Here is an 18088-nt window from a genome sequence, read left to right on the forward strand (position 1 = left end):
AGCTTGATGAATTTTTACTCATGCTCACAAGCAAGAGAAGAGGGTCTCCCCCTTTTGTGACTCTGGCAAACCTACACATAGATAATTCTTATGGCTATTTCTTACCCAATGTTCTCATTACTGTCTCTTTTTAATCAGTACCTGAACTGCTGAGTCTGTTTCGAATTCCAGCAGGACACAGGGAATTACTTTCTTTAATTGGCTGGCTACTCCCAACAAGATCAAGCCGTCCTGCAGCCGCAGCCCATGACAATCTCATGAAGCAAGCCACAGTAGAAGTGAAATCACTTACTTCCATTGTCTAAAGAATGGAACAAGTATTATGAGAAAAAGCAATACTTGAACACATGCCCTGACATCTCCAACCTTCTTACAGGTCTCAGTTTCATAAGCCTCCTCTCCCTCCAAGGTCATCCAGAAGGATGGCCTTTCTCAAGCTGCCATCCTGCTCCAGGACTTTCAATTTCTCTGTTTTTTCATCTGTAAAACAGATTGATCTTCATGCTGTGGCTTCAAATTACGCTTTACCAATTTTTTTTCACTTTCCCCCTTTCCCACATAGTATGACCTCGTGACCTCCCATAAGCTCTAGTATTGTCTCTAGTTTGCACGTGTGCTCCCTTTTGCTTGAACGAATCTATTTTCTCCAACTTTCTAAGTACTAATCTCTGTATATCTAATCCTCATCTGTTCTTCAAGGCCTAGCTCAAACGCCATCTATAACATAAAATCACCCATCACAGCCACAGGTGAAGGAAATTATTCTACCTACTTTGAAGACACACAGAACGCTTTGTCTTATAATTTTACAACACTTGATACTTTCTACCGGGAATTAGAGTTATTTATGCCCTAGTGATCTCTTTTTAAATCACCATAAATTTCTTGAAGGCAAAATTCACGTCTTAATCATTTTTAAATCCCCATAGCACCTCTTCCAAAACAAGACATTCTGAATAAGAGGTACTAAAATGTCCTGAACACACAAATCACTTACTTGTATTGCAACTCGAGCAGCAGGGATGATTTCCTCAACCCTAATAGAAGACCTGTCAGACACTGACAACTGTCGGTAGGATGACTTTTCTGGGGTACCACATAAGGACATCTGTCTGCTTGTCTGCCGGCTGACATTTCGGAATGGGCGGGAAGAAAGTGCTTCTATGCCATCTTTGGTGAGGTCTTCATCTAATAACGTGGGCATTGTTTGTCCAACAAGTAAAAATCTTAAAAAGAAACAGCTAGACTTATTCTGAGTCCATTTCACACTATTTAAAAACATGATTTGAAAGAAAAAGTCAAATATTGCCTGTTGAGACTAATGCAATGTATTTACATACCTTGCAAGCTGTAGACAGATGGAATAAACACCCTGCCTTGTTTCATAGTCTACTTCTGATGGGATGGAGTCTCTCTGCATGACATTTACAACCAAACTTCAAAAAGAATAAAAAAAGTCAGGATATTAAAGACTTCTGTTTCTTTCATTTTAAATTTTCCATAAGTATAGTAATATAATTGGTCATCAATATCATCACTTAGTTTCTACATGATTCTGTCATATAATATAAGAGCCTAAACATATCTATCATAATAATTTCCTATGATACCTATAAGCTTCCTAACTGTTCTCTCTGCTTCTGCTCTTGACTCTCCACCTTCCAAACCTATTTTCAAAAGACCCATCAGGGTGATCCTTGGAAAATTTGAGTCAGATCATGGCACTCCTCTGCATAAAATCCTTCAATGGCTTCCTATTTCCTACACTGAAAAACAGCAGTCTTCACAGCAGCCTATAAGATCCTTCATAACTTGACCTCTGATATCTCTACAATGTCATGTCCCAGACCTCTGTCTCATTTGAGAATGGGAAACACTGCCTCATTCACTCTGCCCCAACCACACTGGCCTCCTGTGGCCTCTGCAGGCACCAGGCAGGTCCCCATGCATGGGTGTGTGCTGGCTGCTCCTCTGAAAAGCTTTCTCCTGGGTCTCGCTCCCTTATCTCCTCAGGTCTTTGCTAGATGTCACCCTAGTGAAGTTTTTCCTGATCACCCTACTGCAAATCACAGCCCCCGAATCCCTGCTTCCTTCTTCATTGTTCTCTACAGCTCTCCTCACCACCTGACACATATTTTTACTTATGTTAATTGTTTCCCCCCTTAAATTGTAAGCTTCATGAGGATGTGGATTTTGGTCTAATCTACTCACTGCTCTGTTCTCAGTGCTTAGAACAGTATCTGGTACATGAATTAAATGACATACACAAATAAGCCAAATGTTTAATGCCTTTAGTTTGACAGCCCTGTAAATGGCTGAGTGATATGAAAGGAGCTTTTACTAAAAACACCTCTACAGTGTTGAACACAGAATAAAGCTACATGTGTGCCAGACCTTCTACAATACCTGGGAATCCTTTTCGCCATCGTTTCCCTGTTTCCCATTCCCTCAACCTCCTCAAGGTCCCTACCCAGCTTCTCTGTGCCAGACCTCCCCACATGAATTCCTTCAACATCCTCTGCTCATGCATCGAGCTGGTGTCCATGCTTTCCTCACCCAGAGGAAATGGTATGCCTACTTCTTTCTAGAGAAAATCTGCTTCCAACTGCAGTACAAGTTGGCCCCATCATTTACCCCTTTCTCTTTTATCTTTATTTTTTTCTCCTTCATTGGTCCCTTTTAGTTAGCCTATGAAGAGAACCAAGTCTTCCAGTTTTCCACAAGCTAAAATCAAAACAGAAAAGCCAACTTTCCCCTCAGTTATTTTTCTCTTCAATTTACTGTCACCCCTTTTTTCTGACTCATCTGAAAGGAGAGATCTCTATGCCCTGATGCTACCTTCCTGCCTTATACTTGCCACTCAGCTCTGACAGCTGGATTATGGCCTCATGGTTTTACTCACACGCTCCCAAATCTCTCATGCCATTCTCCACTTTTCTAACAAGCACCCTATCCAATCCAAACCATCTACTTCACATGACTCGGAAGGACCTTGTATGCAATTAAACTTATTTCTCTTGCTTTCCTCTGTTCCTTCCATCTCTCTCTGTGTTTATTTCCCATACTGACTAATGACTCACCATTTCGCCACTCTACCAAGCTACAAACCACAGGGCCATTTTATAAATGTCCCCACCCTCTACCTAGTCATAAATGTCATTCTGTCACTGGCCTTCATCTCCTCTTTGAATACTGTCAGTTCTCAGTCTTCTCTTCCTTCAGTCTCTCCCATTTCCTTTCATCCTCTTCACTGCTGCCAGAGTAATTGTCTCAGGTAATTCTTGGCTTAGAAACTGCCTGCTTTTTCATGGACTACAACACTCATATTCCCCAATGAGACCCTTCTTGACATGTTTCTCTCTTTCATCCTTTGCTTGAACCTCACCAGGCAACTGAGGTGCCCAAGAGAGGCGATGCATCTTCATGCTCTCACTCATCCTTCCCTCCATTCCAGCTTGGAGTGCTCTTTCCCTCCTTATTTACCTAGAGGATTTCTAGGTAAATAATTTCCCAATTCCTAGCTCAACGGTCATTTTCTGTGAATCATTTCCTAACCTTATGACCCTAAGCAAATTCAACCAATTTAACCACCACTTTCTCGCCCCTCCCCGTCACAAGTACTTTTTATACATAGCTCTGTTTTAATATCTTTTTTTTTTTTTTTTTTTTTTTTTTGAGACAGGATCTTGTTCTGTTGCCAGGGTGGAGTGCAGTGGTGCAATCATGGCTCACTGAAACCTCTACCTCCCAAGCTCAAGTGATCCTCCCACCTCAGCATCCCAAGTAGTTGGGACTACAGGTGCATGTCATCACACTCAGCTATTTTTTTATTTTTATTTTTCGTAGACATGAGGTCTCACTATGTTGCCCAGGACGATCTCAAACTCTTGGGCTCAAGTGATCCTCCTGCCTCAGCCCCACAAAGTGTTGGGATTACAGGCACGAACCACCATGCCTGGCCTATTTTAATACTTATAATATAGTTACCTAGCTGTTTGTTATTCTTTGTTAAAACATCAGCTGCCTCTCAAAGGCAGAGATAATATCTAATTTATCTTTGCATCCACAACACTAATACCTTGCACAACATGGATTCACAGGGATCAAATTCACCTTATTTCAAACTGACATAAGACACAAAAGAAACAGATATAGTCTCCTTGCTTCTACTCTTCTTGAAGATGTCCCCCACTACCAGATGGGAGACATGTTTCCATACATTTCTCAAATAATCAGAAGTAATAAAAGGATTTAAAATATTCTAAAGGACTGAAACATCATTCCTTCTTATAAGAACTCTCACAATGAGTCATATGATACCTTGTAGGAATAAGCAAGACTTTGCAGGGGAAATTAACTAAAATAACTATATTCATGTTCGGCAACTCATGTAACATGACATTGAAACTCCAACCTCAAACCGCCGGCTTTGAGGAAGTTTTCACAGAAGGATTTGGCACAGCTTCTGGCCATGTCATCATCAGCTGTTGGCATGAGTTTGGAGCTTAGAACCTAGGAAATAGGTAAGCACAATTACTCATTCACACATTTTCAGCAGAAATTACTCTTTTATTAAATAAAACATTCAGACAACTTGAGTTAGAATTTCTTTAAATGTTGCACACTGTTTTTCCCCCAGAAGTATGTAGAAGCTGATGTTTCACGATAAAATAATCACATTTTCCCTATTCTATTTACTTTGGAAGAAAAATCTTTCCATTCTAGAGAAAGTTGGTGTGTTCTTTTCATGAAACTGGCAAACATGAAAGTCTCAGGCCCTCAGGCTTAGATAAGAACAGATAATTCCATGTGATATGCTAGATATATTCTTTAGAAAGATATAAACCAAAGTTTTATAAAACAGCCCATATATTAAAAATGCAAGATGAGTTCCCCAATAACTCTAACTCCTATTTATTGAACACCTACAATGTATCAGGCATACGTATTTTACTTGATAGGTGAGAGAACTGAGACCTGAAAGGTTAAGTAGGTTAAATGATCGCCCACCCAAAGTCGCATGGTTAGAATTCAAATTCAGATGTGTCTCATTCTAACACTCATGCCCTTCTATGATGCCGCAATGCCTACCTAAAGTGGAGTTCAACTGAATACTTTGGTTGGGCAGAATTTCACATAAATAACCATACTATAGCCAAGACTACAAATCTAGTTCACATTCTAGTTTTACCTAGCTGAGAGACCTTAGGCATACAATGCTCCCTTTTGTCCTAGTTTTCTCATCACTAAGTGAGCATAGTAATTACCTTTACAGGAAGATCAAAGGATTAAATACTACAGCACAAGCTTAAAGGTGCTTAGTAGAAGCATCAGGACAAAATAAGTACTCAATAAACAACTGCTTATTTAGTTGTGATTTAAAAATAAAAACTCACATTGCCTCAGTCTTAAACTAGATGTGGCTCAAGATCATTTTCCAGTCTAAAAAAATCTGATTCTATGAACCCATGAGTTTTATGAGTTTAGAACTTAATGTGGGATTTTGTTAAAGATGCCTTCTTCTCAGGTTGCTCTTGGAGAAACAGGTCCACCAACCTGGGATAAAGAGCATTACATGGGAGAAAAGGAACCTGTGCTCTTCTAAGCCCTTCAAGCATATTGAGCTCTTTGTCTACATGGACACTCCGATCCCACCCACCTCATGCTTAATGGACAACAATTTAGTGAACTGACAGGTTTCTTCAAAGACACGGAAATAATCCACTTTGAAGTTTCCTAGCAGGTAAACAAAAGTTAATGAACAAATTGTAAAGAAATTAACCTTTTAGCTGACAGCAAAATAAGAGCTTTTGGGAGTGTTAGGTTTCCAACTGTTTTGTGTATCTAAATCAAAACAAAAAATATCAAAGGAATTCACACTTACTCAGGAGTCCTAAAATGGTACCAGAGGTATTTTACTACTGCAGTGCTATGGCTCTAAGATAATGTAATTCAGATAGTTGATGACAAGTTGACCCATTGTTGGACCATTCTGTTTTTCTATCAAATGTGGGTGTTAAAAATTACACTTGAACTTTTTGGAGATAATCATTTAAAAACAAATGACAGATCTGGCAGGAATCACAAGATGCAAATTCTATAGACTTAAATGGGCTAAAAATTCCTAGGCAATTTTCTGTTTTGGAATACTGCATACATTTTATTTTTTGATATCTGTTTATTAAACAGGGTGAACACTAAGTTAGTATTTTCATTTTGAATAAGCCTCCTCAGTATGCACGAAAGTGTAAAATATAATCTAAACAGAAAGCACTTTGGTACTTCATGCTGTTGTTATAACTTAATACTACACTGAATGCTACTACATTTCATAAAGTTAATTCTTAAACACAGGGATGACTCAACCTTGAACATGGTTTTCATGCTGAATACTGTATATATTTTTAAATGTTCACACTAAACAAGGACATGCTTAATTTTTAAAATATTTGCTAAGTACTTTTTCCTTTTTAGACCAATATGTCTTTTCACAAGAATGATTAAGGCAAATATGAAATGTCATCACACCCTGAAGCAATAAGATACTGTTTGTATGAAAAGTTATCACATTGTACAAGCAACGAGTGGAAAAATGAAGGACTATAATTATATGCTCCCAATTAGATTGTCAATGAAATGAAACTTGGAAAAAATGCAGGTACCCTCTTAAAAAGTTTGACTTTTGTGTACTTAAGATACATGATATAATAATTAAGATTGCTTAGGCACTGATATGGATTCTTTATTGCCTAGATATAACGTCCTAAAACAAAGCAAAATCACTCAGGGCCTTATTTTCTTCAAACCAAAAGTGGTATGAGGGTCTGACCTATTACTCTCCAAGAGCAGAACTGATTCCAGTTGGTCACTTTCACATAGTGCTTTGTTTACACTCTGCCATCCAGACTCAGTATATCCAGCTTCCATATGTCTTACTCATAAGATCTTGGAGAGAATATCTTGTTTTTTTCCAACTTTGTTCCTTTAACTACCACTATGACTTATAGACAGTAAACAATTAAATGTATTAGTTTAAAGCTTCCTTTGGGGAGGCTAATTGCAACGAACTGAGTGTTTGTATTCCCCTAAAATTCCTATTTTGGAAGTGAGGACACAGTGAGGCAGTACCATCTATGAACCAGGAGGCCAGCCCACACCAGACACCGAATCTGCCAGTGTCTTGATCTTGGACTCCCTAGCCACTCCAACTAAGAAATAAATGCTTGCAGTTTAAGCCATCCAGTCTATAGTGATTTGTTATAGCAGCCCAAATGGGCTAAGGTAGTGATAAAAATAATCTTTTGCATATTCAAAGGCAAAGAAGTTTCAATTTATAATCTATTTCTTAAAACTAATTTTCAACCAATCATTACATAACAGAAACCTATTTACTTATTTCTGACATGTGAAAGCATGAATCTATAAATCCAAATAGATCTGTCAAAAGGAAACGGAAAGAAATTAGGTTTCTTACTTCCAAGTTGTAGAGCACTCTGAAGGTAGACATTCCCGGGGCAAAAGATCGAAACAGACTTTCTAAAATTGAACTGGCACTTGGCTGGTGCTGTTGCTTTGATGACAGGGATGGAGATTTTGAGGACTGAGAACTTGATTCAGACAGCAATGTTTTCTAAGTTGAAGAGAATAAAAAAAGACGTAAACTTCTTAAAAGGACAAATTAAAGAGAAATAGATCTTAGTACATGTTCTAATATTCTTTCCCTCTTTAATATAAGCCACACCAATGTTATTTTCTAAAAATTAACTTCATAAAACCACATTACTCTGTAACTATTAAAACATCAAACTTGATCATACAAATTCTAAGCGTTCAATAAGATTCAAATACTACATGAATGCTTCTGAGCATGTATTCTAAGCAACACTGAGAAGGTCATTTTAATTTGTTTCTGTGTTTAAAATTTGTATCTCTAAATATTGATAATAAAATTATAAGACTGCTAAAGTGGTGGGCTTGAAAAATGTGTTAAGCTAATACTAGTGATATATTTTATAATTACATTAGTTCGCTTATCCTTCAAATTAATTTATAAGCAATAAATGACATGACTGAGCTGACCTAAATTTCTAACACTAAATTATAAAATAGAAAATACAGTTCTAACAACTTTTTCTACATGAATTTATTCTGAGAACATAATTAAACAGTATTATAGATAAGACAATATTAATATGTAGATAAATCTCTTAAGGAACCACATTCTAACAATTAACACAAATGAACTTTAAATATCGACTGTGAAAAAATTAAATGGTAATCCATTTATATAAGCAACTCAGACATAGGCAACAATCAGATTCAAAGAGGCATCATAGCTAATGAAAAACTTCTCAGCTGAATCACAACTAGAGTCTGATCTGGGACAAGTAACTTCATCTCTTTGAGCTTTGGTTTCCTAATATATAACATGAGGAGGTGGAAAGGTAGATGATATTAAAGGTTCTTTCCAGTTCTGAAACCTGATGTCATTATTGACTTTTATATAGGCACTTTAAAAGCCAACATTAAGTTCTGATTTCCATTTATGGCAAAGGTATTTCTTTCTTTTCTTTTCTTTTTTTGAGACAGGGTCTTACTTTGTTGCCCAGGCTGGAGTGCATGTATAATCTTGGCTCACTGCAGCCTCGACCTCTTGGGTTCAAGCTATCCTCCCACCTCAGCCTCCTGAGTAGCTGGGACTACAGGTACATGTCATCACACCAGGGTAATTTTTTAATTTGTAGAGATGGGGTCACCCTACATTGTCCAGGTTGGTCTTGAACTCTGGGGCTTAAACCATCCTCCAACCTCGGCCTCCCAAATTGTTGGGATTACAGGCGTGAGTCACTGCACTGGGCTGGCAAAGGTATTTTTCAAAAGAAGAAAAAACAGTATGGGAAAGATGATATCATATGACCTTGATGTGATTTCAGGTTGCATTTTCACTCACTGAATTGTGATATAAAATTGTAATGCTAGTTAAATAACTATCAAAAATACTCATACCTTTCTTCCTAAAGAATCAAGTTGATCAAGGGCTTCCTGAATGGCTGGATCAGTAGGTATCAAGAGCAGAAGCTTCCGTACTCGTAGAGTTATCCTGAAGTTTTTCAGATACAAATTTTTTTTACATATAAGCCATAGTTTAATAACAAAGTCCATTTGCATGGAATATAAAATAAAATGCATTTCAAGTGAAAAGTGACTTGGCTCCCTAACGTTAGTAACTTTCTCTCTGCCCAAGTCTCACAAATATTTATATTTACCTTGGCTCTTCCAGATTGGCGAGCTGATAAAGCATGTCAAATACATTACATACGAGAGCCATCACTACGCCAGGGAGGGATTTCTCCTGATGGAAAAAAGCAAAATAGAAATTCAAATTTACAAAAGAATGTTCTCCTTTCCTAATCAAACTTACAAGCAATAAAAATACTAGTTCTGAAAGGCTGGTCACCGTAAAGCTTGAGGGAAGCACAGTGCTCATCTGTACTGAAGAACACCACATTGGAACATAATAGATGAGGGATCACTACCTTCTAGTGTGTATTACTTGCTCTCCCTTATCCTGGCCACCTGCCAGTGAAGGGACTAAGATGACAAAGGCAGGCACAGTAGAAGAGAGGTAAAGCAGAGGGCATATGTAATTAATATAATGGAGAGCAGGCACCACTGAGCTAATGACTGCTCACTACCAGAGAACAGGGTGAGTGATGTGAAAACAAAAGTAGTGTGTTTATGTATCTACATTCACACATAACACTAGATATATGTAATTTAAGTTGAGAAAAAGAAGTTACCATGTTTTTTTCCTAAAGATCAGAAAAGACAAAATGGTTATAACTGCATAAAAGAGATTCGGATATGATTAAAGTACTATTTTCTGGTTATAAGGAATAAGAAATCGGACATCATTACACAATGTATTTACAAGTGGGAAGATTTTTAATAAATTCAGGATAAATGTGAGACAGTTAAAAATTAGTAAACTTGAAGACACTATGTACATTGTTTTTGTTGTTATTTAGCTGCTATAATACCATTCTGAGTGGGATTTCTTTTTAAAATTCTTGTTATATATGAAACATAATTTTTTTTTAAATTGAGATGGGGGTCTCACAATATTGTCCAGGTTGGTCTTGAACTCCTGGCCTCCAGCAATCCTCCTGCCTCAGTCTCCCAAACTACTAGGATTACAGGCATGAGCCACCACACCACCACACCCAATCTTTCAATACAGTTAACTTTGACAACCCCACAATACCAACACAGGCTGAGTATCCCTAATTCAAAAATCTGAAATGTGAAATTCTCCAAAATCGGAAATTTTCTGGGTGCCAACATGATACCACATGTGGAAAATTCCATGCCTGACCTCATGTAACCGATTTCAGTCAAAATCTTGTTTCATGCACAAAATTACTTAAGATGTTGTATAAAATTACCTTCAGGCTATGTATATAAGGTGTATATGAAACATAAATAAATTTAGTGTTTGGATTTGGGTCCCATCCTCAAGATATCTCATTATGTATATGCAAATATTCTAAAATCCTAAGGACTACTCAACTTGCACTAAACTTTAAGAATTATTTGATCTCTCTAGTAAGGTTTATGCTCTGTAAATTAAAAAGATGCAGTCACACAAAGTCTTATGTTTGGAATTAAAGAAATATATATAATAACCATAGGGGGAAAAAACTGTGTATGTCTTTTCAATACCTTTATTTTACATTAGCTTGCTTTCTATATAGAAGCCGAAAAAGCAGAACAGTCTTACGCAGCTTTGTACACCTGGAGTCCTAACACAGACAAGGTACAAAATAAATCAATTCATGAAGTCACTGAAATACTGATTATCTATCGCGTTCTAGGCACTGTTTTGGGTGTCAAGGATGCAGCAGTGAACCAAGCAGAAGAAAATCTGCTTTCATGGAGCTTACATTTTATTGGGGGAGAGAGATAAACAAGATAAATAAAATACACAGTATGCTAAAGAAAAAATAAAGTAGGGAAGGGAAATAAAAAGATACAGGGATAGGAAAGAGGCTGAAAATCTAGATAAGACAGTCAAAGAAGGCTGCCTGAGAATATGAGTAAAAGCTGAAGAAAGCGAGAGTGAGCCACCTATATATCAGGAAAGAAGAGTTTAGGCACAGGGAAGAGCAAGTTCACAGACCATGCTATTTGAGGACCAACGTGGAGGCCAGTGCGGCTGGAGTGGTGAGAGGAGAAGCTCACAGGAGACAACCTTGGAGAGGCTCTGGGGGACACATTAGGAAGGCCCTGAAGGTCCCAGTAAAGACTGGCTCTTATTCTGAGTGAGACAGTAGCCACTCGGGCAGAGTGGTACAATCTGACTTATGTTTAGTAAGATCCTGGGCCACTGGGTGCCCTGTAGCGAAGAGACTGAACTGTTGTAAGAGCAGAAACTGTGAGAGCAGTTAGGATACTATTAAAACATGCCAGGTGAGGCATGGTGATTGCCTAGACTGGTGTGCAAGCTGTGGATGCAGAAAAAAGTAGCTGGATTCTCGATGCATTCTGAAGGTGGAGTCAAGAATTTGCTCATGGACACGGGTGTGAAAGAAGGAACCCAAAGATTCTGACATGAGCCAACTAGAAGACTGGAGATGCCATCATTTGCGATACAGCAAGAAAGAGATTTGGAGTGGGAGTGAGGTAGTGGGGAAAAGGGTATAAGGAGTTCAATTTGCAATAAATTAGGATTGGGGTGCCTTGTAGACACTTAAGAGATGGTTAAAGCTAAAAACTAGAAGTCAGCAATGTACACACAATATGCTGAGACTGGAGACTGGATGAGATTATTAAGGGAATGACTGTAGACAGAGGAGAGGTCCAAAGATTGGGCCAGGGAACTCCTCAGTACAGAGATCAGGGAGATGAAGAGAAATTGGCAAAGGAGACCAAAAAACAAAAAACCAACCAAACAAAAAAACCAAACAGGCAGAGAGGCAGTGGAAAGTCACACAAGTCCTGAAAGCCAAGTGAAGAGTGTTCCAAGGGGGAAGTGACCACACGTATCAGCTTCAATGAAACACCAAGAAGACAAGGACTAAGAGGTGGAGGTGACAGACTAACTTGAAAAGAGGTTAATTCTTATCAAGGGAGATCAAGACAGGATGTCAAAGAAAAGCTGGAAAGAAGTTTAGACAACTCTTTCAAGGAGCTTTGCTGATTTTGGAAGGAGAATGGGGCAGAAACTAAAGTGGAAATGGGGTGAAGAGTTTCTTTAAGATGGAGGAAATAACACAACATGCTTGAACACTAATGGGAATGACCCAGTAGAGAGGGGGAAAAAAAAATCAATGAAGAGAGAGATCATGAGAGGACAGTGAGTGGCCAGGCAGAATCATTCAGTGATTGACTCAGAAGGCTGGTAAATTATATTATCTTCTTCTCTCAACTGAATCCCAGCCTTTGTTATACAGTTTGGAAGAGTCAGAACTTGTCTGAGAGAAAAGGATATCATCATCCAAACCCATATGGGCGGAACACAAAAAGACAGTGATTGTTAAGTTCTTGTTTTTAAATTGAAATTGATCACCCAGTACCTGCTCCATGGCGTATGAAGAACTAAAAACCCCACTGCTGCTGCTGCTGGAGCTGGTTGAAGAATCTGCTGAACTCCCAGATGGCGTCCCACTGCCAGAAGTCTTCACTGTAAGGATCTGTTCATCAGAAAAGCCCAGTTGGTGGAGTAGCTTTTGATCTTTATTCACTGTCAGCTGCAAAAAGTGGTTTCTTAATTATCAAGAGGAAAAGAGGAAATTATTCATATCAGGCTAAATATTTGTATCATTTATTATTCATAAAAACTGCTTATTTAAACCTACCAGGCTATCATTTGTAAATATCTGTATATTATCCATAGGAGAGCACAACTGCTTGGCTATTTTCCACCGGACACTCCCTATGGTTTCATTACTGTGAGCCTGTAAAATAAAATTAAACATGTTGTGAGAGAATTCATTTATTTATTCATTTAAACAACTGGTCATCTACTAGGTAATGGGCACTGTTCTAGAAGCTGGGAACACAGCAGGGAACATAAAGACAAGAACTCCTACCCTCGTGAGGCTTCCCTTCTGCTATAATTAAATGTTCCATTCCACACTCCACCTCCTCCCCATCAAGCATGGAATGAGACCTCAAGCCCTTCTTCCACTGCGGTGTTGTCCACTCTTTCCCTTTTTCACTGTGCTCCCCTCACACCAGCCACCTTGCTTGCCTTTGTACCTGTTCCTCCATTTGCCTGGAATGTTCTCCCAAGCAAACGTCATTTACCCTGTCACTTTACTCAAGTTTGTGCTCAAATGTCACCACCTCAGAGAGACCTTTCCCTGTCCACCTTTAAATAAAATATTTTGTGCATTCCCATCACCCTCTTATCACCGTCCTCACCAATGTATCCTACTTTACTCTTATTTGTTCTTTATAATACTCACCACTGACTGACATTATATAATATTTATTTATATATCTGCTTATACCCCACAGTTTCATTTCAGGTCTTTATTCTACATCTGTTTACCAAACAACCTTTAGAATGATTATTTATGTAGCTATCTCAATCAAGACTGCTTTATGAAACTAATAAGACAACATGAAAATGGCTATAGTTCTTAATGTAAACCTACCTCGACAGTGAAGGTATCTTTGGTAGACTCATAGGTAACATTAAGAGTTAAAAGATGTCCATGAAATGAGGCACCATGAGGTAGAATAGTTCGTGGAACAGAGTAAAAATCCTTAAAAAACAAATAAGTCAAGTCAGATGGACAGTACCACATCAGAAATACATGCCTATGTACATATGATGAATGAAGATGCTTTCTTAAGAAAAGAGATGCTAACTGGGTGTGGTGGTGTGTTAAACTCCCAACTACTAGAAAGGCTGAGGTGTCAAGATGGCTTGAGCCCAGCCTAAGCAACACGCGTCTTAAAAGAAGGAAGCGGCTTACCTCTATAGTGATCACATAGCGCTCTGCCAGAAGCAGCAGTCTCTCAATTATTACAAGTTTAGTGGATCTACAGATTAAAAAAAAAAGTATTACAATGTATTTGAAGTGAGTTACTGATCTGACCTCAATTCTAGTCTATTTCACCAAAACCACAGTAACAGTTAGCACTCAGTGGTCAAGGACTGAAATTCGCAAAGATTAAACTTCCCTTTTACCCAATGGGGAGGTGGTTCTACCAGCTGACAGCTGTAGCATACAGATGGAATAAGGGAGAAGCCTGTACCTCCCCATGTTTCCTTTCCTTTCTTCTATTTAATTCTTTAAACAGTTATTCCACAAATGGAGGACCTGGGTTTCTAGGCCTATCTGTCCATTAATTCATCAAGAATGAAATCAGTGAGTTTGACTCTCATTAATCTTGTAACTAAAATATGACATACAATTCTGTGAACACATGAAATCTGACAAAGTTCTGAACTGCCTGAGAATTAGAAGACAAATGCAAATCAGTAAGTATGACACAAACAAAAGTTGCTATCTGAAATCTGAGGTCTCTTTTGGTTGAAGACTTATGGGATCTTACTTATCAGTTGAAATAATCAGACTGCAATATTCATCAGCTTATATAGTCATAACCCCATACTTTACTAAAGAAAACATTGTATGTATTAACATTAAGAAATGAAAATCCAAGTCCTCTTAATTTAAACATTTTATATTCCCGAGAGTCTAGATATTTCAAAGAGGTATATTTCTAAAACTGAAAAGAGGTACCACCATTTTCTAACAATTGGTCTGGTATGCTGATTAGCAGTACCAAAAATTTCACTCTAAAAACAGCTGATTAAACACATTTCAGCAGTTCTATTAAATATATTTAACGGAGTTCTAAATTATTCCAGTCTATGGGCAAGAACTAGAACTTGAAATTCAGATGAAAAATTTTTAGAAAATATTTAAGTCCCTAATAAGTGAGTGAACTATTGAGTGAACTGTTTTTAAATTATGCCTCAATAATGAATTAAATCACAGACAGTATTATGAAATACTGTACAGATGACAGAAACCCCACTACCCCAAGTTGGAACAATTATGGATACTGAAAAGTTCTTTCCAAACTAGTGAAATGAGATAAACTACAATGTTCTGGTTCAAATTTGACTTTGAAACTATATATTCTTATTAATCCAATTTAGAGTTTGTAATAAGAATATTTTAAATTATGTGGTTTTTCTCTGTAGTGCACTAAATATGAAATGATTCAGAATAAAAAGCACTTAGTAAAGAGAAAAAAACAAAAAGCATAGTCATTTAAAGAAGTAGGAGTTTGGACATCCTAACCCAAAAGCACATAAAATACACTTACATTCTAATTTATCAGATAAATAAACTATTAAGGAACTGAGTCATAGAGATGGACTACATCTTACAAACATGTAATTGGGAATTCTTAATATACATTTTAAATGAAAGTCTATTTGAGATATACTTCCAAGAATGTAGGAATGTGCAAGTCATGTTAGTGTTCTTATCATGAGTTGAATCTATCATTACTTCTGCCATTTAAAAATGAAGTCTGAGAAGGCTGAGTTTATTGGCTTCCTTCATATTAACGAAGTATAGTGACACAGTACTCAAGTCATTTTTAAAAAGAAGAATGGGCTGGGAGCAGTGGCACAAGCCTGTAATCCCAGCACTTTGGAAGGCTGAGGCGGGCGGATCACCAGGTTAGGAGATCGAGAACATCCTGGCTAACACGGTGAAACCCCGTCTCTATTAAAAATACAAAAAATTAGCCGGGCGTGGTGCCGGGCGCCTGTAGTCCCAGCTACTCGGGAGGCTGAGGCAGGAGAATGGTGTGAACCCAGGAGGCGGAGCTTACAGTGAGCCCAGATTGCGCCACTGCACTCCAGCCTGGGCGACAGAGAGAGACTCTGTCTCAAAAAAAAAAAAAAAAAGAAAGAAAAAGAAAAAGAAGAATGGGGGAAAGGACTCACTGCTTTGATTCCCCTTTTTAAAGGAAGGCTTTAACAAGCAAAGGAATACCCTTATTCAGTTGTGAATAAGAATAGTCACTCTAGAGTAGAGACAGACTCTATGAGTACCTATCACTAGAGGGCAGCAGCAGAGTGAGGTACGGAGAGCAAGCCCTTCCCAGAGCACTCGCCAGTTTTGTGGCTCACGCCTGTAATCCCAGCACTTTGGGAGGCCGAGGCGGGCGGATCACAAGGTCAGGAGATCGAGACCACGGTGAAACCCCGTCTCTACTAAAAATACAAAAAAAAAAATTAGCCGGGCGCGGTGGCGGGCGCCTGTAGTCCCAGCTACTCAGGAGGCTGAGGCAGGAGAATGGCGTAAACCCAGGAGGCGGAGCTTGCAGTGAGCCGAGATCGCGCCACTGCACTCCAGCCTGGGTGACAGAGCAAGACTCCGCCTCAAAAAAAAAAAAAAAAAAGATTTCATCAATAATAACTGAAAACTCAAAAAACAGCAGTGTAATAGATTAAGAGCCAATGTACAAAAAAAAAAAAGAGACAATGTCAGTTTAAAGTTTTAACACAAACATTGGGGGATAAAGTTCTCACTAAAAATTATTTTGAAAAATATTTTTATTATTTGAATATTTTATGATTATACTATAATGCATAATTTTAATTAATCATCTTCCACTTCATTCTGCTTACCCTATTAATGCCCTGAGCTTGAGTATTCAAGGAGAAAAGCCTAAGTAAATATTTTAAACTTGAAAAAAATTAATCTTCATACAATGTATGTGTATTCCATTCTAAACAGTAAGTTATTCATACTACATAGAATAAAAGTAAAATGAATCAAATAAAAACTAAAACAAGAAGACTTGTCCACCAGGTAGAAGGGTAGGCACAGGGCAGTACTTAGGTGGTTCTGGTGATGACCTACACAGAGAACTTCCAAAGAGACACAGATTCAGGGGTGTATGATGGGGAACATGTAATTCTCAGGATTATGACAGCTTGCAAAAATGATGATACAAAATGATGAAATCAATAATTCAGAAACCTACATAAAAAATACCATTTAAGAAAACTGACGTATGTGTGTTGTGTATTTTTCACTTCTGATCACTTACCTATAAGGAGACTGAACTGAGGTTGCTACAGTTGGCATGGCAGTTGCTGTAAGCATTTTTGTTGCTCTGGTCACAGCATGTGTTAGAGTGGGGCCACCAAGTGCTGAACTGGCTGCCTAAAAGATACCAATCAATCATTCTTTATCAGGGGTTCTCAACCTGGACGCTAATGACATTCTGGACAGGATAATTTGCTGTTGCAGAGGGCTGGCCTGGGCATTCATTGCCAGATGTTTAACAGGATCCCTGGCCTCTACCTACCTAGGGACCAGTAGGATGCTTCTAGTTGTGACAACCAAAAATGTCTCCAGATATTACCAAATGACCCCCAGAGGCAAAATAAGGTACAGCTGAGAACTAGTGCCCTACATACATATGTTAATACTTACATGGGACCTCATAAAGGGTATTTGAATACTTGAATATTTTTTTATAATGACATATTTGGATAGAAGTCACAATTAGGGAAATACTGTACATATTCTAGCACATACTTATCATCACAAAGTTTAACTTATTGGAGTTGGGAGGCAGTAGCATTTTAGGCTTTTGGAATATTTTTGATTAGATATGAAACTTAAGCATATCAACTGAATATGAACGTTTAATGCTTTAACCGTCATGCTACAAATAAAAGAGATACATGTGAGGTAGCATTACACAGCAGGCTTCTAATGGACAAAGACAACCGATACCACCTACTACTAACTGTCCTGCTGTGGCCTTTAATAACATTTATGGTATAAGTAGGTGAAACATAAAGTAAAAAAAAAAAAAGAAAAGAAGCAGCGCTTGTATAAAATTCCTGAACAGAAAAAGAAAAAAGAGAAAAAGATTCTATTACAAACATGGAATGTATAGACGACCTATTTTCTGAAGATAGTTCCTATACTCCAAAAGGGGAGGAAGGTGGATGGAGTGGGGAAAACAGCTGATGAGAGGGAGAAAGATTTCCTATAAAGTACACTTATATATTGGGCAAACATCTGTTCCC

The 18088-nt window shown here is 38.1% G+C and overlaps 1 protein-coding gene across 1 annotated transcript in view; it reads right to left on the minus strand.

The window, feature by feature from the left end:
* USP24 (ubiquitin specific peptidase 24) overlaps positions 1 to 18088 on the minus strand; it is a 149537-nt gene that overhangs the window by 59077 nt on the left and 72372 nt on the right. Inside the window, exons 24-35 of the mRNA XM_050803861.1 lie at positions 17095 to 17210; positions 13986 to 14052; positions 13662 to 13772; positions 12858 to 12956; positions 12576 to 12749; positions 9267 to 9352; positions 9007 to 9100; positions 7475 to 7630; positions 4415 to 4512; positions 1341 to 1436; positions 998 to 1226; positions 142 to 301 (exon numbers count right to left, since the gene is read on the minus strand). Coding sequence (XP_050659818.1) covers positions 142 to 301; positions 998 to 1226; positions 1341 to 1436; positions 4415 to 4512; positions 7475 to 7630; positions 9007 to 9100; positions 9267 to 9352; positions 12576 to 12749; positions 12858 to 12956; positions 13662 to 13772; positions 13986 to 14052; positions 17095 to 17210 — 1486 coding nt within the window. The remainder of the gene's footprint in view (positions 1 to 141; positions 302 to 997; positions 1227 to 1340; positions 1437 to 4414; positions 4513 to 7474; positions 7631 to 9006; positions 9101 to 9266; positions 9353 to 12575; positions 12750 to 12857; positions 12957 to 13661; positions 13773 to 13985; positions 14053 to 17094; positions 17211 to 18088) is intronic.

Source organism: Macaca thibetana, chromosome 1 (genome assembly GCF_024542745.1).
Source record: "Macaca thibetana thibetana isolate TM-01 chromosome 1, ASM2454274v1, whole genome shotgun sequence".
Classification (NCBI taxonomy): Eukaryota; Metazoa; Chordata; class Mammalia; order Primates; family Cercopithecidae; genus Macaca; species Macaca thibetana.